General features: G+C 52.8%; 2 protein-coding genes across 2 annotated transcripts in view; both read left to right on the forward strand.

The window, feature by feature from the left end:
* The window catches only part of DOCK3 (dedicator of cytokinesis 3), a 203,857-nt gene extending 186,677 nt beyond the window's left edge, over positions 1-17,180 (forward strand). The window contains exons 37-47 of the mRNA XM_024746488.1: positions 566-732; positions 885-971; positions 1,451-1,630; positions 2,252-2,335; positions 2,466-2,582; positions 4,277-4,398; positions 5,642-5,780; positions 6,291-6,438; positions 11,682-11,800; positions 12,988-13,075; positions 16,945-17,180. Coding sequence (XP_024602256.1) covers positions 566-732; positions 885-971; positions 1,451-1,630; positions 2,252-2,335; positions 2,466-2,582; positions 4,277-4,398; positions 5,642-5,780; positions 6,291-6,438; positions 11,682-11,800; positions 12,988-13,075; positions 16,945-17,099 — 1,406 coding nt within the window. The 3' untranslated portion in view covers positions 17,100-17,180. The remainder of the gene's footprint in view (positions 1-565; positions 733-884; positions 972-1,450; positions 1,631-2,251; positions 2,336-2,465; positions 2,583-4,276; positions 4,399-5,641; positions 5,781-6,290; positions 6,439-11,681; positions 11,801-12,987; positions 13,076-16,944) is intronic.
* A 5,351-nt stretch (positions 17,181-22,531) lies between these two features.
* Positions 22,532-24,034, forward strand: part of MANF (mesencephalic astrocyte derived neurotrophic factor) — a 4,076-nt gene continuing 2,573 nt past the window's right edge. The window contains 4 exon segments of the mRNA XM_024746520.1: positions 22,532-22,569; positions 22,571-22,657; positions 22,659-22,753; positions 23,509-23,636. Of these exon segments, the coding sequence (XP_024602288.1) occupies positions 22,532-22,569; positions 22,571-22,657; positions 22,659-22,753; positions 23,509-23,636 (348 nt within the window).

Consider the following 24,034-nt stretch of genomic DNA (forward strand, 5'->3'; position numbering starts at 1 on the left):
GAGACGGGGGGTCTGAGGCACTTGGAAGTCTGAATGCAAACATTGGCCTGCCCCTCATTCCCCACACACAGCTTCCTTGAACACCTCATGACGGTTGCCATGACTGTAGCAAGCTTGTTCCAGAGAGAGGAGGGCAGGTAGACTCCCATATGTTATCTTGCCACAGAGATGCCACAGTACTTTGTTAAAATGTTGTTTTGCAGTAAATATAGTTTACCCACAGTGGGCAGACCCAGGCTCTTGCAGCTTTTTCATTTCTGTGGGGTGGGCACCTGCATTCTCCTGACCCCTTTCCCTTCTTTCTTAAAGGGGCACTGGAGAACACCTAGCTGTTGACATCTCACCTTGGCTGAGTGCTCAGGAGACTGACTGCTGGAGCAGGGAGAGGGGCAGATAGGGAGATTCAGTCTGTGTTTGGGTCTGATCTGCCTCTTGAAATGCTGCTGCTGCCAGTAGGGAACAGGGCTGTGGTGGTCCTCTCTCCTTTGGGGGGATGACAGGGGTCAGCCACTCAGGTCCATCTCTCTTTCAGTCTCTCTGGGTTTCTCCTTCACTTCCTGCCCAGACTTGCAGATCTATGCAGTGACGCCCATTCCAGATTATGTGGACGTCCTGCAGATGGACAGGGTCCCAGATCGCGTCAAGAGCTTCTACCGCGTCAACAATGTGAGGAAGTTCCGGTACGACAGGCCTTTTCACAAAGGCCCCAAGGACAAGGAGAATGAATTCAAGGTGAACAAATCTAGGGAAGTGGGAGCAGTGCTTATAGCGAGGCCGGGGCAAGCCCCACATTCTCAGGAGCTCATCAGTGTCTCACCCTTCGGGCAGGGAGTGCATGGTAAAAATCACTTAATGGCCTAAACCTACCTGTGCCTTCCCTGCAGAGCCTGTGGATCGAGCGTACCACGCTGACCCTGACCCACAGCTTGCCTGGCATCTCTCGGTGGTTCGAAGTGGAGAGGAGGGAGCTGGTGAGACACATTTCAGATGGGGCTCATTTTCACAGCTGCTTCCTCAGTTCTTGCTTTGGGGGCCTTTCTCTAAGGACTGAAGAGAGAGAAAGAGTGCTTAGGCCGCCAACCTGGCCTAGGCTGCTACAGGCAGTCCTTTGCTGGAGGCTTTGTGCACCTTCGTTCTCTCATTTAATATTCACAACACCCTTAGGCACCAGGTATTTTTTTTTCTCACAATTTATGAATGCAGAAACTATTCTCTGAAGTTCAGGAAGCCAGAGACCTCTGACTTCAGAACTGGTGCTCTTCTCTATTTACTGTACTTCTAAGTGCCTACAGATTAGAAGAGGAAATTAGAAAGGGCTCAGGGAGTCCCAGCTCCACAGGAACAAGGGCGGGGAATCAGAATCACAGGTCACAGATCCCTGCTGTCAGGACTGTGATGAGGGAGGGGTTGACATTGTGCCTGGGATGACACCATTGCTGTGTGCCCCCAGGTGGAGGTGAGCCCCCTGGAGAATGCCATCCAAGTGGTTGAGAATAAGAACCAGGAGCTGCGGGCCCTGATCAGCCAGTATCAGCACAAGCAGGTGCATGGCAACATCAACCTGCTCAGCATGTGCCTGAATGGCGTCATTGACGCCGCTGTCAACGGAGGCATTGCACGCTACCAAGAGGTGAGCTGGGGTCTCAGACTAAACCCTGGCTGGGAAAGCAGTTCTCAGGCGCCTCTCCTTGAGATTCCAGCGTCTGAGGGAAGCCTTCTCAACAAGCCCTCTCCTGGCTGTACCTCAGCTGACCAAGGATGGTCCTGGGATGAAGCTTTAAGCTCCCTGCCACTCCCTGTTTCCATTGTTCCCCCTCTCTGATGGGGCCTTTTCTTCCTTTTTATTCTCTGAACTCTGACAGATGGGTAATCCATCTGATGATGGAAGGATATTAAGTGGCCTCCAAGAGGAGCCTGAGAGCCCAGCCCTTCACGAGAAGTGAGTTGTGGGCTCGCTAAGAAACTAGTCCCCTCACCCTGGCCACCAGCCCTGCCTGCCCTACCCAAGCCAGCAAGGCTCCATGAGGGGCTGAGACCAGCATTCAGGCTTAGATTACTTGGTCACCTTTGGTCCTTCTTAAGACACAAAAAAACACATCTGTGATTGCTGGAGGTTCAAGCAGGCCAAGCTAGAGGTACGTTGGTGTGTGTACCTGCTAGGAGGCAGACCGGCTACCTTTCAGGTGGCACCTTCAGACTCTTAGTAGTAGCCCTGGGAAGAGTCTTCCTGACTTGGCCTTTTCTTTCACAGGCCTTCTTTGATAAAGATTACATCACCAAGCACCCAGGAGATGCTGAGAAGATCACTCAGCTCAAGGAACTCATGCAAGAGCAGGTATGTCTTGCCAGGGTTGGAGGCCAGTGTCTAGGAGGGAAAGGCTAGGCACCACACGATAGCTGGATAGCTGCAGCACCCAAGGTCTGCTCCTTGGCTAACGGAGTAGTGTTGTCTATCACCCTAATAGGTTCATGTTCTTGGAGTCGGGCTGGCAGTTCATGAGAAGTTCGTGCACCCAGAAATGCGCCCTCTGCATAAGAAGCTGATTGATCAGTTCCAGATGATGCGGGCCAGTCTCTACCACGTAAGCTGATCCCTGTCCTGTTCCTGCTGCAGTATCACCAGGTGTCACTTCCTCCAGACCTGTGCAGCAAGCCAAAGGAAGTGGGGTGGGAAGAGGGGCTGGAGAGGCGAACGTGAAGGAAAAGCTGTTCCCACCCCAGGATAGCAGGAGGCAGAGGTGGGTGCTCTAGCCAGGGGAAGGACACCCAGTATCCTCTTATTCACTTCCTCCCTAAGAAGGAGTCATATTCAAGGACAGAGAATGTCCTTGAGTGCACTGTGCTGGTGAAGAGAGGTTTTCATATGAGGAGGAAAAGTTTACGGCCCACATGCAGGGATCTCTTTGGAGATATTTTTCATCCCAAGAACCTACAGAGGTAAGGCATAGCCTGAGCCAGTCTTCTCTCCTCCCTCTCCCTCTTTCCCCTCTCTTTCCCTTCCTCTTTAACCCCCTGCCTCCCTTCCCTCCCTCTTCCTCCATCATGTCTGATGACCCAGGCTCACATCTGAGAAAGCCTAGGCTGGGCAGTACTTTTGTACTGGCCTCTCTTAGAAGGGTCAGGCAGGTTCTGGGGCTGGCCCAGGCCCCAGAAAATCTCCCTGACTCTGACCTGCCTCCTAGGTCTCCATGGCAGGGCTTGACCCAAGGACTGATGCGCAGAAGCAGGGCCTGTATTCCGGGGCTAGTTTCCCTCCAGGGGTCTTACAGGGAATGCTGTCTGGCTGAGAGTAGGCTTCAGGTGGTATTGAGCACAAACTTCTGGTCTCTCTGTGTGTGAACTTCCCCATCACAGCAGGTGACCCAGACAAGCTAGAGCCTGGCCACTGGGGGAGCTCTCTAGCATGCAGGCTGTCAGGTCACTGCAGGAAAAGGCACAAAATGCTCACCCACATACCTCAGGGTCTCCAGGGCATACATGGAGGTGTCCTCTCCAGCTGCAGAAGCACATTTCAGCCTTCTGCTTGCTTTGGAAGAAGGGAGTGGAAAACCTCCTGCTTCTTCAGGGCAAGCTCAGAAACATCCCCAGTGCACCTAAGGCCCACAGACTGTGAAGGACTTCAGGAAACCTGGACAGTTGTGCTTTGTTTCCTCAGAGTCACAAATAGGGACTCAAACCAATGTGCTGTCACCCAGGAGGATTTGGGATCAAAAGTTTCTGCCAAGATGTCTACATACTTAATTATGCAAAAATAGAACTGTACTGTTTTCTAATTACTTGCATCAGGATTTTGTGTCCTGTCTCCCCATAGACTGTGTCACAGACAACTTAACCCAGGTCACTGAGAGCTGGGCCATTTAGCAATCCAATAAAACCCAACTCCAGTTCTTATGTAAGAGGTGTCCACTGTCTGACAGATGATAATCAGTTCTTCCTCTTCTGTTTCCCAGCTCTTGTTCTACTTTTTCTATAGTGATAAATGCCTGTTAACACACTCTTGTGAACTCAGACTAACCTCAGCCTACTCCAGATGTGCTCTTAGTGGGTTGACCTAGGCCTCACAGCCTCTTCCCCAGGCTGTGGTGTGGTTAGGAGGGTGCTTTGGTCGTGAAGGGGTCACTGCCCAAAAGAAGCCAGTCGTAGTTCAGGTTCAGCCAACAGTATATGATTTTTTTTTCATTTACATTCCTGCCACCAGCCTGCTTTTCCCTCTCACCTCTTAATTACTTTTTTATTCTTAATTATTTATTATGAAGGGGCATTCGTTTCTCAACAGGAGTTTCCAGGTTTGGACAAGCTAAGTCCTGCATGTTCAGGCACCAGCACCCCACGGGGAAATGTCCTAGCATCCCATAGCCCCATGAGCCCAGAGAACATCAAGATGACCCACCGGCACAGGTATGGCTTTAGGGCTGAGGAGGGTCCCCTCCACAAAGGTAAGTCTGAATGTCAAAGATCAGAGCAAGGAAGTCCAAAATAGTGCTTGTGTGTACGCACGTGCCCTCTTACCCATGTGCACAGCAAACACACAGCTCCTGCTACAGGATCTACACTCTGCATCCAGTAATCCTGGGTGACAGAGGAGTATACATGGTATTGTGGGAACATGGAGGAGGGGGCATTTGGGGTAAGTTTTGAAGGGTAAGTAGAAGTTTGCTGGGCAGAAAAGAGTTGGTGTTAGGAAGGTGATGGAGCAAGATCCAGGCAAACTCACTAACATGTGCAGACACCTCAAGATATGAGCAAGCCAGTCTGCTCAGCACTACAGAGAGAGCCAAGTGGCTGGAATGCAGGATTCCAGGGCATGGAAGAGGGCCAGGACCAGCTCTGGACGGGCTCGGTTCATTCAGGCCTTTGGACTTGATCCCAGGGTGAATGAGGATCACCAGTTGGTTTTAAGGAAGAGGACAACATGGTGATGTGAACATCAAGGCGTCCCTGCTCTGCACTCAGGAGTCCTGGTCACCGGGGCTCCACTGGGGAGACTTCAAGTCTCCAGGGCAGGAAGCCCAGGCCAGGGGATGACCCTGGAGAGGAGCCCTCACTTGGCTTTGTTTTCCAATGTGAGCAGCAAGTCAGCACAGAGGGTACTCAGCAAATAAGAAGGAATGAATGAATGGGGGGCTGCCTAGAACTGATAGAAGAGAACTGTTGGCAAGCCTGTGGCCACAGAGATGGAAGGAGGCCAGCAGATGGTTCACAGCCAATTATTTCGATAGCTTCCCCAAACCAGGAAGATACCCTGACCTAGGAGCAGGTCCCATCCGGGTGTAGGTACTGGCTCAGGTAAACACCCCATAGCAAGGAGGACCTGGGATCCTTGACCTGATTCAGCATATCTCTCATTCCTCCTGTGACACTGGTGATGTCATCAGACTGAGTGGCCATAAACCATTTAACTCTAGGTCAAGGCTATGCCAAGCTACCGTTGGCCCTCCCAGACTAGGGGCCTCTGGTGGGGTTCAGGACTGCTGCAGGCCTCAGATGGGTATGAGCATTGGCTATGGAACCATCCAAACCAGTGATGGCTAAGGCGTGGGGATGGCTGTTTTATACACACCCATGACTCTCCCCCTCACCACCTAGCAAAGTGTCTCAGCTCCAGACCTGACTCCTCCCTATCTCCCACTCTTGTTCACAGCCCCATGAACTTGATGGGGACCGGCCGCCATTCATCATCCTCTCTCTCCTCACACACATCTAGCGAAGCTGGAAACGTGGTGATGTTGGGTGACAGCTCCATGGGCGAGGCTCCTGAGGACCTGTACCATCACATGCAGGTACAAGAACTGTCCAAGGAGAATGGGCCAGGGCACCATACCTAGAGGATTCACCTCTCTGCTGGCCTGAGGACTGGCATCCCTGCCTAGTTCTCTTGTTCCTGAATTCAGAACACCCAGAGCTATAGCAAAACTGCCTTCCCTCCACACCATCCCATGTTGCACTTCCCAGGCCTTCTTTCCCAAGAAGGAAATCTAGCTTCAGTCCTGGCTACTCTTAGAGATCCCATGGGAAAGCTCCTCTGACAGATTGCCTTCCTTCCTGGCATTCCTGATGGCTAAGTCCTGCTTCCTCCATGGGCACCATCACTAGAGTCTACCCAGCAGCCCTGCTCCTTTGGGGTTATAGGTGACCCTTAGTGCTGGCCATCAGCCGGGCCTCCATCAGGGCAAGGGTACAGTATCAGACACTGGGTCTGGGCACCTCATGGCATGAAGAAGCCAACTCTGGGCCAGTCTACAATCCTGGCCATTCAGACCTCTATCCTGCTAATTTTTCTCCATTTGCAGCTCGCGTATCCCAACCCCAGGTACCAGGGCTCAGTCACCAACGTCTCTGTTCTGTCCTCGTCCCAGGCAAGCCCTTCTTCCTCCAGCCTGAGTTCCACTCACTCAGCACCATCCCAGATGATTACCTCTGCCCCTTCCAGTGCCCGAGGTAAGGATGGCAGGGCGCTGCTTGCAGAAGGGAGAGGAGAGAGCCTCATGGGCCCCACTTGTCCTCCTCTCATCTGTGGCTATGTGTTTGAAAGCGGCCCTGTGACTTAGAGAATGCTCACCTGCGCTTTTAGTACCAAGGACTCGAGGGGTCCTACCTCCAAATCTTTTTCTCTGGCTGGCTTCAGACCCTGCTCGGAGCAGTGGTTGCAGCTATGCTGCCACCAAGGTAGCTAGCCATCACATCTCCACCTCAGTAAGAGGACACACAGCCTAGGGGAAAGCTCAGTTCTTTTCCATTGAAGTGTTTGCAAGAATAAAGCTCAAAGTTAAGGCAAAAGTGAGTTTTGTCTTGAATAATCAAACATGATGAAAAAGTATGAAAATTAAATTTGAAGACTAAAATTAACCCTGGAAAATATTATTATAAACGGTAACAACAGCCAAAAAATCTTTGTTCAGTTGGGAAAGTCTTAATCAGGAGAGATGTCTCTGTAAAAAGCTATTAACTTTGCCAATTATTGCTTGATTTCTTGTTCAGTTGAATAAATATTGTTCTGAGCCAGCATCTTTTTCACATTCTGATTCTAGTTCCTGCAGTAAAATTTGATTCTCTGTCCTTTTAGATAGAAGCATTCACAGTGGAATGGAAATTAGCTATGGTGACTAAAATCTAGCACTTCCCAGGGTTGGCTGTGCAGAATAGTAGCAGAAGAGAGTGGTGAGCTTACCAGCTAGTCACTGGCTGTTGCTTCCAGGCTTCAGAGGGGTGGAGTCTCTTTGTTCTTCTCATTATTATGAAGATAAACAGAAATAGCACAAATGTATGACATAGAGGGTCGTTGAGGGAAAAAAAAAAAAACTTTTCTTTCATAGCACACAAACCTGAAAGGCCCACAGTAGCAGTGATGGAGAGAGAGATGCAGTGGCCAACTGGGAAAAGCCTCAGCAGACAGCAGAAGGGGGGTAAGGCTGCAACAGGCACAGTTACAGACTTTCACCTGAAGCATCCAGCCCAACCCCTCATTCCCTGTGGAGGAAACAGGTCCAGTGAGAGGGGCTTAAGGCCATCCAACCAGTTTGTGGCCAAGTTGATTTTGGAGTTTGAGTCTTTACACTTGCCAGCCATCAGTCTGATGCCCATTCCACTTCCATGATTGCCTCCCTAACATGGACCAAGGTACTCAAAAAAGGGGAGCCAGCATTTGGAAGCAGGTATTTCTAGTGTTAAAGAAGAAAAATGATCCAACAAACGGGTGCATGTTGAAGATTTGTCAGTATGTGAGGGCTGCAAACATAGAGAAGCAACAGTGATTTGTGCTATGAAGAAGGTACGTCAGAAGATGGTTTGGGGAATAAAAAGGAAGGAAACCCTGATAAGTCAGCCATGACTTCTGTAGTGGAGGTTAGCATTTGCAGTGTCTTAAGGTAATGCTCTTGAATAGAACTGCAGAAACAGATTTTGTAATCTAATCTGTTGTGTGGGTTTTTTCCTAACCTGAACACTCTCTAAGATATACTCAGCCATATCTAAGTCTGTAGCTGGGTATTCTTGCTGAAGTCAGATCTCTGAACCATGATTATTGATAAAAACAGAGGCAGCAAAGGATGGACATTTTAACTCACTTCACTCTGACATTGCTCAGACACTTCCCCTAGGCAGTGCCTCGTACTCGGTGCCCTGAAGAGGACAAAGACGCCATCAGGGACCTCACAGTCTTTCTGGTACCACGTTTGTCCTTCCAGCTCAAGCTTTTACGAGTGCTCAGTAAGAAGTCTGCGTTGCTCTTACACCCTCAGAGTTGAATAGAGAGAAGTTATGTTCTCTTTGTTTGGAAGTGATCCCTTTTTATTTCAAATGGCTTGGTTATCAATTGCTGCATAATAAACCACCCACCAAAACTTAGCAGCTTAAAACCACAATTTATTATCATCTTGCGTGATTCTGTGGGTTAACAGGGCTCACTGAGCAATTCTCAGTTTGCAGTCTCTCATGAGCTTGCAGTCAGATGTCACTGGGGGCTGGAATCATCTCAAGACTCAACTAGGCTGGACATCCAAGATGGCTCGCTCACGTGGCTGGCAGGTGATAGTACCTGTCAGCCAGGAGCTCAGCTGGGGCTGTCAACCTGAGTTCCTACGTATGACCTCTCTCTGTAGCTTGAGCTTCTCACAGCATGCAACCGATTTTCCCCAGAGCAAGCATTCCAAGACACCCAGGCAAAAGCTGCAAGACTTCTTATTACCCAGCCTTGGAAGTCCCAGAACATCCCTTTTGCCACATTCTGTTGGTTAATCAAGTCACTAAGGCCAACCCAAATACCAGGGTGTGGAATAAGACTGCACCTCATGATGTGAGGAGTGGCATGTGCGTTTTGGGAGGGAAGGCATTGATGGTCACCATCTCTGGAGGTAAGCTATCATGATGGTCAAACTCTAGAATATCATATAGTGAAAGGCTGATAGGAGCTCCCTCCTTTTCTGGAGTAGATATGAAGTATAAAAGTGAACAAAATGGTTAAATAGAACTGGGCCCAAAGCGGGGAATCGTGATAAGAGCAGAGGCTATTAAGAAAGAGCAGGAAGTCACTTCTAGGCTACAACATCCATGCAATCCATGTGTAGGCCCATCTGGAGAGCCCACATGTGAGAGAAGATACAGACTGTGACCTGGTGTCATACAGGAAGACTGATATTTTTAGATAAATGTGGGAGGTGAAGTAGTAGATGCACTGGGGTCACCGAAGAAACAGAATGGCCCACTCTGGGGTCCACACTGGAGAGTGTTCTGGAGAGTCCTTTGCATTGGAGTCACTTTCCCCACTCCCAGGAGTGGTCATGTCACCAATAGCCTTCCTTGCCGTGCCCATTGACACTCTGCTGTGGTTCTTGTTGCTTTGGAAACCTTCAAGTTGAATGGCCTGCAAGGCATAGTCTAAACTCTTGTACGTCGGCAGCGCCCCCTGGTGGTCAAAAGGCTGAGTGGGGCTAGGAAACATGGAGATTTTGATTGATCCTCCTTGAATAACTCAGTCATGCTGGGACTTAGCCCCCCTGGGGTTTACCAGACTACAACTGAAGTAGTTCAAAAGTCCTGTGACACAAAAGCCCTTGTGGTGTTTAAATGTTTTCATGAAAAGTAGCCATCACTCTCTCCTACAATGGTATTGGCTGCCCAGGGAAGACAACAGTGGGCAGGAAGTAAGATGAAAGAGTTAGAAAATCTAGTGGTAGCACAGAGCACTCTTTTGTTTTCGCACCAGAGAGGCCTCCATAACATGGATACAAATCCTCAGCATAGCCCCTGGGGCCTGCAGGCTGCTGTCCCTCCATCCTAGCCCTGCAACATGTATCAGGATATTGAGTGTGCAGATCTGGGGTTGGCCTGGTGAGCCAGACTGTGAGCTCCGTGAGGTGAGGGACCATGGCCAAGCTGAGCAAGGCGGTACACCATGTTCCAACCACATGCCTGGTGCGGGATGGGTATTAGATATGAGTTTGATGTAACTGAGTTGGTATAAAGGGGCTATGTCTCTGTGCACACCAAGCTGGGGGTACCCCTGTCCAGAGATGTGGCCAGCAGGACCCAGGGAGCATTCAGAGTTTCTTTCTTTCTTTCTTTCTTTCTTCCTGGAAAGGCACTATAGAAACCAGTGGGATTAGGAGCCTTTTTCCTTTTTTCTTTACACAGCCGTCTTTTTGAGGTTGCCTCAGAGCATAAGTTCTAAAAGAAAATATTGATGTAAGTGAAAAAATCACCAAATAGTAGCAATTCAGGCCTAGTTTTTTAAAAAAGCATACTTTACTCATTCCCTTCTCAGTGAAGGATATTTTTAAAACTAGGTCTTAGAGCCAGCCCTGAGGTTCTATAAACAGTATCGCTCAGACCAGCTGTGGAAGAAGTTTACTTAAATAATAATTGCCTTACTTGTTTTTAATATACTGACTTCTTCAACGTATTTAAGCCTCATCTCCTTGGACTAAAATGAGTACAAGAGGCATATCTCAAGAACGCCTGGCTGCAGAAGACCTTTTTTAGTTGTACCCTGACAGTGCTTGGACGGCACACTCACAGGAAGGTTCAGAGACCCTGGTTTTCAGGGACACACCGCCTCCTGAGCTGCAGGTTCACCTCTCAGATGGAGCCTCACTAAGAAAACACCACAGAGAGGGGTTTCAACCACTTGAATCAGCCAGAGGCTGCCGAGCTGCCAGTGGGCAAGTAGGGGGCACTGGGATCCAGGTGACCCTCCCACTAGTTTGACACGGGCGTGCTGGTGTTTGGCACAATGAGTGATACACGTTTGGAGGGCCTTCTAAATTATATCTTCCCAAGGGAAGCCTGCAAGTTTATTCTCACTACTTCTGTGGAAGGTCCCCTTGAGGACGATTGGTTGACAGGTTCCTGGGCCCATAGCTGTGGCCTGCATCAATGGGGACTAAGCCACACCACATCTGGTCTCCATAACAGCCCCTCAGGCCAGAGGAGGTCTCACAAGAGAAGGGCATGAACCAAGTCAACTCAAGAGCCTGGGTTAAAGACCCACAAGTCCCAGACTAGCTCCATGACTCCCGAGTTCACTGAAGGGCAAGTCTTAGAAACCCTGGAGAGCCCCCTGTGTGCAGGGCCCTGGGCCCCCAGCCACTCTGGCTGGGTCTGCAGTAGGATGGCCAGGAAGGCAGAGGCCAGGCACTGGAGGCTTGGAATCTGGGAAAAGGTGGTAGGGAGCCATCTGGGAACAGGGCCAGTGGTGTCTGGAGAAGGTAAGTGTGTAGAAACAGTGTGTCAAGTAAGAACTGTGCTGCTGTGTTATCTGAGTGTGTCTGTTTCTGTGTGATGGCTCCATTGCAAGCTGGCCTGGGCCCATTCCTGGGCCCCCTGAGAGAGCTCAGCATCCAGGCCACACCCATCTCCCAAGAGTGCTGGATGCAGAGGGCCTCTAGGGCCCCAGCTCCAGTCCCCAGCTCTCCTCATGATCTGCCTCTGAGCATGGTGAGGGCGCTGTCGGGAGTCTGCATTGCCCCAGGCTGTAGTATGTGTGCCTTGGCTGGGATGCCAGGTGCAGCCCCCGCCACCATCTAACCACCAGGCTCTGCTTCATTCCTCCTGTGCTTGCTGAGTTCATCCTCACCTCAACTGCAAGAGGATACCCACCCTGGTTCCTTGGCCCCAAGGATGCCTGCCCTCTGGGCCCTCCATCTGTGGCTTGTCATCTGTGCGTGATTGTTCTCACTTGGTTACAGGCTCTCCCTCTCTGCCAGATAAGTACCGCCATGCCCGGGAAATGATGTTGCTGCTGCCCACACACCGGGATCGCCCAAGCAGTGCCATGTATCCAGCAGCCATCCTGGAGAACGGACAGGTAATGGAGCCAGCCTACTGTCTGCCCTTTGCTGCAAGTGTGTTGGCCTGGGCTTCCCTCGTTGCACTTGCTAGGCTTTCTGCACTGTCCTTCGTGCCTCCCTCATTCTGCCATAAGACCCTCAGAAGGCTGTTGGGCTCCTAGATGGGAACTGCAGCGAATGTGAGGACCAGCAGTCCAGATGGAGTACAGCTGTGGGTAGAGTGGTGGCAGGGTTGGAACCACCATTGTTTGTGTGGCTCTCTATCCTTCTGGCCAGCCTCCTGGACTCCTCATCTATAAACAGTCTGGCAGAGAAAATTGGTTATTTTCTGTCCCAAGAAGGCAGTGGTGGATGTGGGTCTAGAAAATGGCCTTCTTCCCTGTGTGTGTGAAGGACATCCTCACTGGGGCAAACTCTGCCTCTTTCATCCATCCATCCATCCATCCATCCACCTGAAAGCCCCTCTCTACCCGCTGGGACTACTCTCCACACCATTTGCACAGCTCTCCAAATATCCTATATGGGGCCCTTGAACAAGAAGCTGCAGGGATTAGCTCCTTCCCCTCCTATCCAGTCTTCCCTGCCCTTCTGTCAGGGTCCATGAAAGTCACCTCCAAACAACTGTTACCTAGTCCCAGAGTGCCAGGACTTCCCCAGCAGTACCTCCCTGTGCCTGGTCAGCCCTGCCAGGTGGAAGGAGCAGGTCTGCCTGGCAGCTGCCCATCAGAACAGTAGGTCCTGTCTGTGACTTTGGGCTTGAGTGCTTCCCTTTCCCTACCCTCAGTGCTCACATGGGCCTGTGCATGTGGGGCATCTCCAGGAGACTAAACCTGCCAGTGCTCAGGGGTGAAAGGGGTCCCTAAATCCTTTCTACCAGTGTGTCTCCTTGGCAGGACAGAAGGATACAGTTAGATACCCTCGGGTGCCTGTGTCCTTTTTCTTGGCCAGGTACAGGACAACCTGGAGCCCAGGGAGACACTGGAGGGTGGACCCTCAAACACTGCACATGGCAGAACTCAGAGCCAGATAGCGTGGATAGTTTTCCAGCTGGCCTGATGTTCTCAACACATCTCAAGCATGAGCTGTACCACTGCTTTGATTTTTCCATCTGATCCTGGAATATCCTGGCTCCCGTGGCCCACAACACTGCCCCCAAGGTGTAACTGGTTGTTTTCACTCTTTGATGTTTTTCTCCTTCCCTCAGCTGCCAAACTTCCAGCGGGCCCTGTTCCAGCAAGTGGTTGGAGCCTGCAAACCCTGCAGTGATCCCAATCTGTCTGTGGCTGAAAAAGGTATAATTCCCTTTCCCAGGTGGCCTCCTCCCATGTTTATCCCCATCCTGAGCGTCTGACTCTTGTCCCTGAGCACCAGCTGGCCAAGGCTGAGCCACACTGTAACGCCCAGGCCAGTCTATCTGTCCAGAGTCCTGACCAGTTCCTGTGTTCACTATTTAACCCACGTCTGGCTTGATGCTAAGGTTTGGATCCTGTTTGTTTGTATCTCTCCCTCCCCAGGGCCCACCCTCTGAGAAGCCCCAGCTGCCACCTGCCCTGAGCCCACCTTTATGAAAACTTGGGCTGCCGTATGCAAATGGTGGGCAGCCACTCCCCGGGGCTCCTCCCGACCAGCCCCAGAATTCAGCAGGCCCTGTGGCCCCTTTGGTCCCTCTCAACTTGGGCCCATGGGGACCTCTCCTTGTTGCTCAGAACAGGCCTGTGGCCAAGCATGCACCCAAGAATAATGGGAAGGACAGGCCATGGCAAAGTGAGTTTCCCAGAGACAGTCCTGTCCAAGGGACTTCAGTTCCTCCTATAGCCACTCTGGCCTGCAGCTGCTGTGAGTCCATTTTTTACACATTGCAAGTCCAACAACTATACCATGAGACTAGGCAATACTTAGAACAGAGGCTGTTTATAGATAGTGGAGTTTTACCCTATGTTCTGCTCTAGCAAGCTGAAGGAAGAACCAGACTTGGACCCATATGACCCCGGCCCAAACATGGAGACCTGAGTTCATTTAACATAGAACAGTACCTGTGTGGGGACTATGCTAAGCCTACCTGCCACACAGAACCGGCCCATGTCAGCCCACTCCCTGTAGGTTCCCCTCCCCTCTCCTCCATCTGTTGGAGTTTAGGGCACACTTAGTCCCCAGCAATACAACCTGCTGTCCCATCAGAACATGTCCCTCCAAAGCTGTTGTCATGTCATCATTGCACCTCTTCACCAAGTACTGTCTGCTGTTCTCACTGTCATTGTTCCTCCCTTGCTCATCATGGAGGATATGCCTCTCTGTCCTCTTTAAGGAGACCACACATGGGGTCCGTGACCTCAGTGCCTGGTAGGCATCGGCACCGGGTACTCAACCACAAAGGGCATGGAGATTCTGGCTGAAGATGCCTTCCTAGCCTCAAGGTTGCACATCCCTAAAACATGCGGCTTACCTGGACCCCTGCACCTGTGCCCCAAAACAGAGTGCCCTTTTGGCCTTGAGGGCCAGAATCCACAGTGGCTTCTCTTTACCTGAGTTGTGGAGCAATCACAGATCTAGCCAAAAGCACAGATGGGCTCAGAGCTCAATTGGGTGCTGGTGGCCAGACCAGGACCTTAACGCCAACTGGACCCAGAAGAGCTTCAGGCTTCAGACCAAGCTGCAGCAAGAAGCTGGATATGCCCACCTCCCAGGTGTGGGAAGGAAAGAGGGTTGTCTCAGAACAAAGGCTGAGCCCAGAGCAAGCCCATTTAAGCCACAAAGCCAGTGCTCAGTGTGTAGCAAATTAGACATTTGCCTAGGGGGAACACACAGGCCAGAGTAATAACTCCCTAAGTCTCTACCTGGATCCTCCAGGGCAGGAACTGTGCATACTTGTCACCATTCTCTTGTCATCAGGATCTTGAGTCCCATGAGAATTCCACTTCTCACTTACATGTGTCTCTCTTTGCCAGGCAGTGACTCCCAGACCAAGCAAGCCTGCCCTCGAGGCTGTGGGCTGTGCACAGGGGACCTCAGGCCAGTGGTGGCCCATAACAGAGAGAGAGAGAAATGACCAGGACACAGTGGGGATTGCCCCTCTTCTCCTAGGATAGGTCTGTGCATCTTAGATTTTCCACTAACCCCAACGCACTTGTGCTGTATGGCACGAGTTCACTGGTCTCAGTGGTCACCAACAGCAGGCTACAGGGTGAGCTTGATGATTTCTGGTTCACACAGAGGGGCTCAGGCAGGTACCCTTTGTACACCATTGCAGCCTTGCCAGCTTTCTTCCCTCATAGCATTCCTACCTGCAAGATCCTTTGGGCCCTTGTGGGTAAACTTTTGCAGTCCCACAGTTCTTCCGGGGTCCAGATGTGCACATGAGATCTTGGGCTGTCAGAGCCCCTTTGGGGAAGCTGCCCAGACCCACCTCCAAGCTTCATATTCAGTGAGGTTTGGTGGCTTTTTATGGAGATGGAACTTCTCCTTTTCGGGAGAGGGAGGCTTAGTGCTGAGGACCAGGAAGCTCATGCTGCATCTTGAGGAAAGCCTACATGAGAATAGGCCTGTTCAGTTCTTAGGGTGGCTCAGGCTCTCTGAGGAGGCCTTCTGGTGGAATCCACCTGGTGTTCACCAGAGTCAGAATCCTTTCCTCCCTTCAGTGGACAGTTGAGTGTCTGTCTACCCAATCACTGCCACACCCTCCCTTCTGCCACCAGCCGTCAGCCATCCCATGAGACTGAGCCATGCTCCTCAGAGCTGAAGCTGTTGAGGTCATTGAGTTCTACCCTGTGTTCTGCTGCAAGCCCACAGCAGTTCTTGACCAGTGAGGAGGACTAGGGTGGACATCACCCATCACCTTATCCCTGGACCACATGGGGCCCAACCCCTCCTGGCCACATCCTCCTCAACGGCTAAGCTCTAGCTCCTTCCCTCCCAGAGCCTCTCAGGTCCCATTAGGCCCTGGCATTCCCCACTCAGGACCTGGAGTGGGAAGAACCCAGACCCCAGCCTTGTCAGGCTCACTTTAGCTATGACTGCCTCAGAACAAAGCCAGTGGGTAGGCCGCTTCTCTCTCTAGGAGAGCGCAAAAGGGAATTGGTGCCTGTCTGGCTTTGTCAGAGAAAGGGCATATTTCTTGTGTTATTTGTTGTCCAGGAGGAGTTGGCCAGTAGCATTCACATGCCCCCTTCCTGCTCCTCGGACCCCAAGGTCCAGCCATTCCTTCTCTCCTCTCCCCTCCTACAAAGTCACTCACCCCAGCTGTGGCTGACGGGCCAGTATTCTGGCACTGGACTTCTTCCTTACCATAGGTGGACACCCTGTGTTTTCCCTTTGTCCAGGGCCCACTCTACCCTGCATCCATAGCATGTGGGTGCCAGGAACTGGGCCTCTCTACATGCCCCAAAGCACCCATGGGCTCCACAGCCCTTCCTCCTCTCTGGAAGCAGTGGTCCCTGCTGGACCTGGGCCATGACTCACGGGCTTTAGACTCTCCTCCAGCAGGCACAGTGAATACCAGTCCTTACCTAGAAAACCCCTGTGCCTCCCAAGCCCAGCCAGTGGGCACAGAAGCAACAGGGATGGGCAAAGCTTGTACTTACCACAGGCTCTTTGTGGGGCCAGCTTGGGGGCAGGACCCAGTCCCTGGCCGTGCACCAGCTGTGGACGGAGGCAGTCTCTGCTGCCCGTCCATCCTGCTCCCTGCTTTTCCCATTGGGCCAGGGCTATGGGAGATCCCTGAATCCTGACCTTGGTAAGACTCTCCATAGGTGTGCACTCGCACTCTCTCTCTCTCTCTCTCTCTTTTTTTGCAGTCCCATCAGCCTGTTTGACTCTCCTCTTCTCACCTCTTCTGTTCTCTCTTCTCCTCCTGGCAAGTCCTGGAGGCTGCAGACGCTCACTCCTTGCTGCACTTTCTCTCCGCTTACCGTATCCTGAGTACTCTTCGGACATCAGTTCACTCTGTTGCTATCCTCTTAAGTGGCTTCTGTCCTGACCACGGTCCCCTGTGGGCCACAGTGTCTTGCTTGGCCAGTGTTTTGTGTCTTAGGAGCTGGCGTGCCACTCCCACGTGTGCTGAGTACATAGTATGCACCTGCAGAAGCCATAGGCTGTAGAACAGGCTTCTCTCAGAGGGTGGCTCAAGAAGTAACCTCCCTTCATGCCATCTGTTTTCACCCTTCAGCGGTGCCAGCAGCCCCCAGCAGCTGGAGCCTGGATAGCGGAGCCCGAGAGGCCCAGCCCTTCCTGTCTGCCCACACGGGGTGCATCCTGGCCCCCCCAGTGCCTCCCCGAAGCCTGCTGCATGGTAAGAAGACTTCCAGCGGGTCCCCCAGATAGTCCCCAGTCTCAGATTCTACTCACGGGCAAGGGCAACAGCCCTCCAGGCTGAGAAGATGAGCCGACTCAGCCAAGGAAAAAACATCTCCACCGCAGGAAGGATCCTGCTGGGCTTTGGGGTCAGTGAGGTTTCCAAGCACAGCAGGTGAGCTCAGTGAGGCCTTTCCAACCGTGGAGGCTGAAGACATCAGAACTGACCATGCCAAGCACGATACTCACCAGCCTGTCGTTGCCAAGCAGCAGGCTGAGAGCTGCCACTGTCTGCAGTCTGTTGTTCCATGGGCTCTGATGCACTCGACCTTCTTGACCTCCTGTGTGGCATGGGTGTCTTTACTCCAGCAGCTTGTGTTTTGGAGAACTTCAGTGAAAAGAGAGGTTTTCCTGTGGCCTTCAATGCTGAGGGGTTGCCGGAGACTCACATCTGTCCAGTTGGCCCTGCAAAATATGCTGACGTGCAGCGCAAGAAGGGCCCAGCTGAGGCTCTGGTTCTGTTTCCTTTGCAGGTCATTACTCCCTACACTTTGACGCCTTCCACCACCCCCTGGGTGACACCCCCCCGGCCCTCCCAGCCCGGACCCTGCGCAAGGTAATGCACTAAGGTGACAGCCCCAGCTGAGAGGAGCCATCTCAGCTGCTAGAATCACCCCTGGGACACCTGAGGTCTACCTCTCCTGCTCCTGTCCCTGAGATCCCAGCCTGGCTGAAGCTGGGGGTGGCCGGAGCCACACTTGGGATGCAGATGACCAATGTGTCCTGCAACAAATGTGATGGGGGTAGGGAAGTCAGAGGGTCCTGGAGACGGCAACACATGGTACCCAGAGTATGTGAGCAACGAGCAGTGAGAAGCCAGGGGGTTCCCTGCCAACACCCAACTTATCAACACACCACAGTTCAAGACATAAAGAAACATTCCTGTGGTGGATCATAGAACACTTTAAACTGGAGTCCACTCAAAGCAAGAAGCATCAGATACCAGACCTTTACGAAAAACTCATTAACTTTTCTGCAAATTGGAAAAGACTGTCACAGATTTTAGCAGCAGAGTGCACTCATCTGGCCCTTGGCCCACTAGGGTTCTTTCTACCCTCGCCAACTGGCCTGATGACCCAGCCCTTCTGTCTGTACCCCAGAGCCACAGCCAGCAGCCTGGGACATGGCTTCAGGGGGCACAACTGCCCTGCAGCCAAGACAGGGCCACTTTTTAGCCACAGAAATGCAGGTGATTCTGGGGCTCCACTGGCTTGGGGGCAGGGAAGAGCTGGGGGTGACTGATGATGAAACAAGAAACATGCTGTTGATGAGGATTATTTTAAAGTTCATTAATAAGCAGACTCTTGGTCTTCTCTTCCCATGGTGGGCCAGCCAGCCTGTTTGGAAAGAGGGATTCTAACATTTTTACCTTTTCTTTTGCAGTCTCCTCTCCACCCTATCCCAGCCTCCCCCACAAGCCCCCAGTCGGGCCTGGATGGCAGCAACTCTACGCTGTCTGGCAGTGCCAGCAGCGGTGTGTCTTCCCTAAGCGAGAGTAACTTTGGGCACTCCTCGGAGGCCCCTCCTCGAACCGACACCATGGACTCCGTGCCGAGCCAGGCCTGGAATGCTGACGAAGATCTTGAGCCACCCTACCTCCCCGTCCACTACAGCCTCTCTGAGTCCGCTGTTCTGGACTCCATCAAGGCCCAGCCGTGCCGAAGCCACTCAGCCCCGGGATGTGTCATCCCTCAGGACCCCATGGACCCACCTGCGCTGCCACCCAAGCCCTACCACCCCCGCCTGCCAGCCCTGGAGCATGACGAGGGTGTGCTGCTGCGCGAGGAGGCCGAGAGGCCTCGGGGCCTGCATCGCAAGGCCTCGCTGCCTCCTGGGAGCACCAAGGAAGAGCAGGCTCGCATGGCCTGGGAGCACAGCCGAGGGGAACAATGAGCGGTAGGGAGGCAGCTAGGACACCACCCTCAGTGAGCAGCTTGCCCCACCACTCCAGGTCTGAAAAGCAAGTCCCCCCGCAGGGAGCCAGAGAGGCCTGGCACTCAGGAGAGAACCACCCCGAGTCTACATTCTACTGCCGTGAACTCGTGTGTTGCCATGTACAGAGGCCACAGCAGCATGAAGGGTTGTGGCTTCTCTTTTTATTTCATTTTCTACATTCCATTTCTATGGGTTTTCCTTTTTCCTTTGTGGAGTAGATGCTTTCTTCCTCCTGCAGTTCCAGACCATGTGGAGCTATATGGAGATATTGCACAGACAGAATCGATTGCTTTGCAGGGCCCAGGGGGGTAGGAGCCCAGGCCCTCCCTCCAGGAAAGAGATGCACAGAAGAATGGGAATTGCACTAGGGACCTCTTCCTTTGCTTTGTGGACAGAAGAGCTCACGGTTGTATTCAGGGATTGCAAGGACCACATTGACTACGTCACCGGTGGACAAGGGGGCTACAAGCCATTTTGCACAAATGTCTGCCCACTTGCTCCCTCTTCCATCCAGGAGTGTGCAACTGAGAGGCTGGCTAGGCCAACCTGCCAGCTCAGGCATGTGACCTGGCCTAACTGCATGCCCAGGGCATACTGCCAGGCTTCCATGGGCCAGCCCTGCCTCCTACTCTACCTTGGATTTTTCCCTCCATCGTTTTTATTTCTGACCCTTTGCCCCTCTCCACTCTTAATACACCCCGTGCCCTGCAGGAGCCCCCTTGGTGCATGGATCTGCAGTGGTTATCTCCTATCCTCTGGAGCTTGAGTGGGGGTGTAGCGCCAGAGGGACTACCCTCGCCACCTTCCTCCCCAGGGCCCGGGCAGCCACGTGTTGAGAAACAAGCTGATACAGGAGTGAGGCTGGGTGTGGCAGGGGCCGGAAATCCTCAAAGCTTTCATAAGTGGCCAGAGTGCCTGTCATCAGCTCCTGAATCAGGGATTTTCAGCACTACCTCCAAGCAGTGGGGTTGGCTGCCCAGCCAGGCTTCTAAGGCCTGAGGACTTGTGGTCAGGCTCAGCAAGCTCCTGGGTAAAAAAGGTGGGAGGGATTCTCCTCTTAGAAGCAGAGAGCCACACAGGTTGAATTATCCTCTCTCAGTAGCCAAGTGCAGGGCCTCAGCTCCAGGCCCGTGAGGACCACCACTCAGGGTTCAGGGCGGGCAGGAGGGCAGTTTCTCCAGCCTCCCCAGTCTGTTGGGCAGAAGGTAGTGGTGTCTTTATAGGAAACTCTTTCAGGTCAGGGCACCGATTTTCCTCTTGGTTTATTATTTGGGGGAATAGGGTGGGGTGGTAATAGTATTTTACCAGGGTGCTTCTAAGTTACTTTTAAAAAGTCTACGAAACATTTATTTGCTTGCATTCACAACTGTGATGGTCCCACGGCTGCCTTCTCCTTGTTGAGCAGGTATGTTCTCCCCTAGTTCCTCTTCTGCTGGCCCATCTGACCTCCATGGTTAGGGTATTTTTCACTTGTAAACAAATGCCAAGTTGTTTAATAGGAATGCCAGCAAGTAACCTATGAGGAAAGATTGGGGGGCCGCATTAGCTTCAGGGCGTCTGGGAGTGTTTATCACCATTGTGGGTCCTTTCTGATACTTCAAGGGTGACTCCAAGCAGAGTGGGTCAGTCCTGGCAGGCCTGGACCATCTGGTGTTCACAAGTGTGACAGGGACTAGCTCTGGATTTCTTAGGTAGGAGGGCATATTTAGGTTTTAGGGCACTTCTGAACCTCAATCCCTGGACAAGGCAGTCCTCACATAAGAACATCTACCTTCTCCACCTGGTGGCATGGGAGGGTAGAGAGTGGAATGTGGGTTCATTTGGCCTTGCTTTATACAGGGTGAGCCCAGTTTGTTTTCCCTCTCCATTTTCCCTAATTCCATGAAAAGGACATAATCCAAATTCCTTTCACTGGAGAATCAGCCAGTCTGAAGGGAAGTGGGAGGCAAGAGATGAGAATCCTCTGAAAAGATTGTGAAATACTGATTTTCATTCTTTCAAGCTTATTTGTAAATACCTATTTGAATGCTGTGTATTTGTACAGGAATTTGAGCAAAAAATGTATAGAGTGTGATGTCCAATTGGTATTCAGCCCTATATAAATGTGTTTTTAACCTCTGGCATTCTGTGCTTATTTAAAATAAGAAAACTTCTAACCATTTCTTTTGTGTATTTATGTTTAAAATAAGAAGTGACTTAAAAATGGTCTTACCTGTACCAGAAAGCAAAGTTAAAGAAAAAAAATTTGTACTGGTGTCCCAAAAGGTATTTTACTGTATATATTGTGGTAGCATGTTCTAAATCCAACAAGTAATGTGAATTTTAAATGTACATATCTGCCACCTTATTTCCCCCCTTTCCCCACTCCTTTGACTGCTGTGATGTGAATTAAAGATGAATACCTGACACTGACCCGCTGAATTCACTGAATTGGGAGCAGCGCAAGTGCCTCTCTCCAACCCTTGCCGCTGGGCTCCAAGCCCTTTTAGCCCCATAGAAATCTCCTTTCTGCCCTGAGCGCAGAGCCAACCTTTCCCACGTCCTGCCTTCAAAGACAGGGAGCCAAGCCCTGCCCTGGAAATGAGGGCAGCCAAGGGCCCTGAGCGCTCAGTGGGAAGCAGAAGGCGGGGTGCCAGCCACCTCGGCCAGGCTTCCGAGGCTTGTGAGGAAAAGGGGGGCACCTCTTACCAGCGTGCGGGACAAGCCTCCGAACCCCCGACCTCCCCACTCTGAGGCGGGATGCTTCTGATCCCAAAGCCACGCAACCAACCCTGGCCCGGGTGCCTCTCTGAGCTCTGGGAAGGCAGCCCGGAGGAGAGCCCTTCCTACGGGCGCCCCTCCAGCCCAGAGTCTGCCCACCCCGGCCCGGGTATCCCTGACGGCCCGCGCGAGGCGGGCTCCGTCCACCCGGGGCTCAAGCGGGTGGGTGCCTGAGCTGCTGAGGCAATTCGGACGTGGTCCGCCGGCCTCGCAGGCGCCAGAGCCTCCGCAGGGGCTCCCCGAAGTCTGGTTCCCCCCGCCTACGTGATCCTTTAAAAAAAAGGTAAAAGGGGAAAAAAACCTCTTCGGAGCCTCGCCTGCGGCCCCCCGCCGTCCCTGCCTTGTTGGGTTACGGCTGGCCCCAGAGCCCCTGACCTGCGCCACAATTCGGGGCCTGGGCGGGGAGGTCCGCGAGTTTTTCGGGCCGGCTTGGGGCCCAGAACAGGGAGTACGCAAGCCAACTCAGCACGCGCGGTACAGCGCCCAACCCGACTTCAGCCAGCAACACTCCGCCATAGCCACTGCCGGGTCACCTACCCAAGATGGCGGCCCGAGCCGCTTCCGCCGCCTCCACGGCCGCTTCCTGCCGGCCGCCCTGGTTCAATCAGCGGCCGACAACTGTCTAGGGCCGAGGGCGGGCGACGCCACCAGCCAATGGGGAAGGGCAGCGTGGAGCCGCCCGTCTGGGCTCCGAGGCGCGTGGACCAATGAGGGCATGGTGTGTGGGAGGGCGCGGAGGGCACCCACCAATGGGGAGCCACGGCGCGCGGCCTGGACCTGGAGGAAGCGCGGCTCTGCGGGCGCGGTGTAGTCGGGCGGTGGCGGCGGCGGCGGGTGGAGGAGGATGTGGGCCACGCACGGGCTGGCTGTGGCGCTGGCTCTGAGCGTGCTGCCGGGCAGCCGGGCGCTGCGGCCGGGCGACTGCGAAGGTGCTGCGGGGTTGGGGGTCCGTGCGCTGTGGCCCGCCTGGCGGCGGCGCTGCCGAACCTAACCAAACCACTGAGCGGCCCAGTGGCAGGGGCTGATACGGGCGGGGGCGGCGGGGGCGGCCGGCCCCAGCGGGGTCCGCCAGAGGAAGGGCCGACGCCGGGCCTCTTAGAAAACATTTCCTGGGCCTACAAAACATTGGTCCGACGAGAAGAAGCTGGGACTAGATCGTGCAGAAAACTTGGCCTGAAATTGAGATAACGCTGGAGTTTTGGTCCTTTCCCATCACTGGGCAGAGGCTCCCGGCCAGGGGGCTCCCGGCTCCATGCCGGCCATGGGCACCGCGCCTTGTCTGATGGGGTTGCGAAGCCGCACCTCGGAGTTCGGTGTTGTATTTGGAAATGAGCAGCATTTGGATCGCTGTTTTCTTCGGCCTCCAGTTTGTCCATTTATGAGGTCACAGTGAGTCCATCTCAAGGACACGTGTTCAGTCTCGGCTTAAACTTTATGGAAAAAGCAGGGAGGAGCCGTTTGTGGGTCATTGGGTGTTGCTCGTTCCCCGTATGCCCTGGGTGAACCAGGGGGCCCAGCAACCCGGAGCGCGGTTCTGTCTACCTGTGGGCACCTGAGAAAATCGGTGATGGAAAAACTCACCTTTCTCCGTGTCTCCTATTAAAATTGCTGACGGAGTTCCCTCCTGGCGAATTGCGGTGCAACTTGGTGATTGCTGAGCATCTCCCTTCCCTCTCTTTTCCAGTTTGTATTTCTTATCTGGGAAGATTTTACGAGGACCTCAAAGACAGAGATGTCACATTCTCACCAGCCTCTATTGAAAAAGAACTTATAAAGTTCTGCCGTGAAGCAAGAGGCAAAGAGAATCGGTTGGTGAGTAGCTGTCTGACCCTCCCCAAGCTGGCCCTGGCCAGTGTTTGACCCTCTGCTTTACAGGCCTCTCAGTAAAAGGCCCTGCCCACTTGTCTATTCAGGAGGCCAGATGTTCTGTCAGTTAACTAATGTGGGACTGAAGGGCTTTCTGTATTCTGCAGTTGTGATGTTACTCTCTTAGTACTGATTAAGCACCTACTGTGTGCTGGGCACTGGAAATACGAGGGGAGAGCAATGACAGGCAAATGATGCAGTGGGATGGGTGTCATGCAGAAAATGGACCAGGATGGAATGAGTGGGTGCTGATTTAGACAGTAGTTAAGAATTCTTCTGAGGGCTTCCCTGGTGGCGCAGTGGTTGAGTCCGCCTGCCGATGCAGGGGACACGGGTTCGTGCCC

This window comes from Neophocaena asiaeorientalis, unplaced genomic scaffold, assembly GCF_003031525.2.
Source record: "Neophocaena asiaeorientalis asiaeorientalis breed wild unplaced genomic scaffold, Neophocaena_asiaeorientalis_V1.1 scaffold251, whole genome shotgun sequence".
NCBI lineage: Eukaryota > Metazoa > Chordata > Mammalia > Artiodactyla > Phocoenidae > Neophocaena > Neophocaena asiaeorientalis.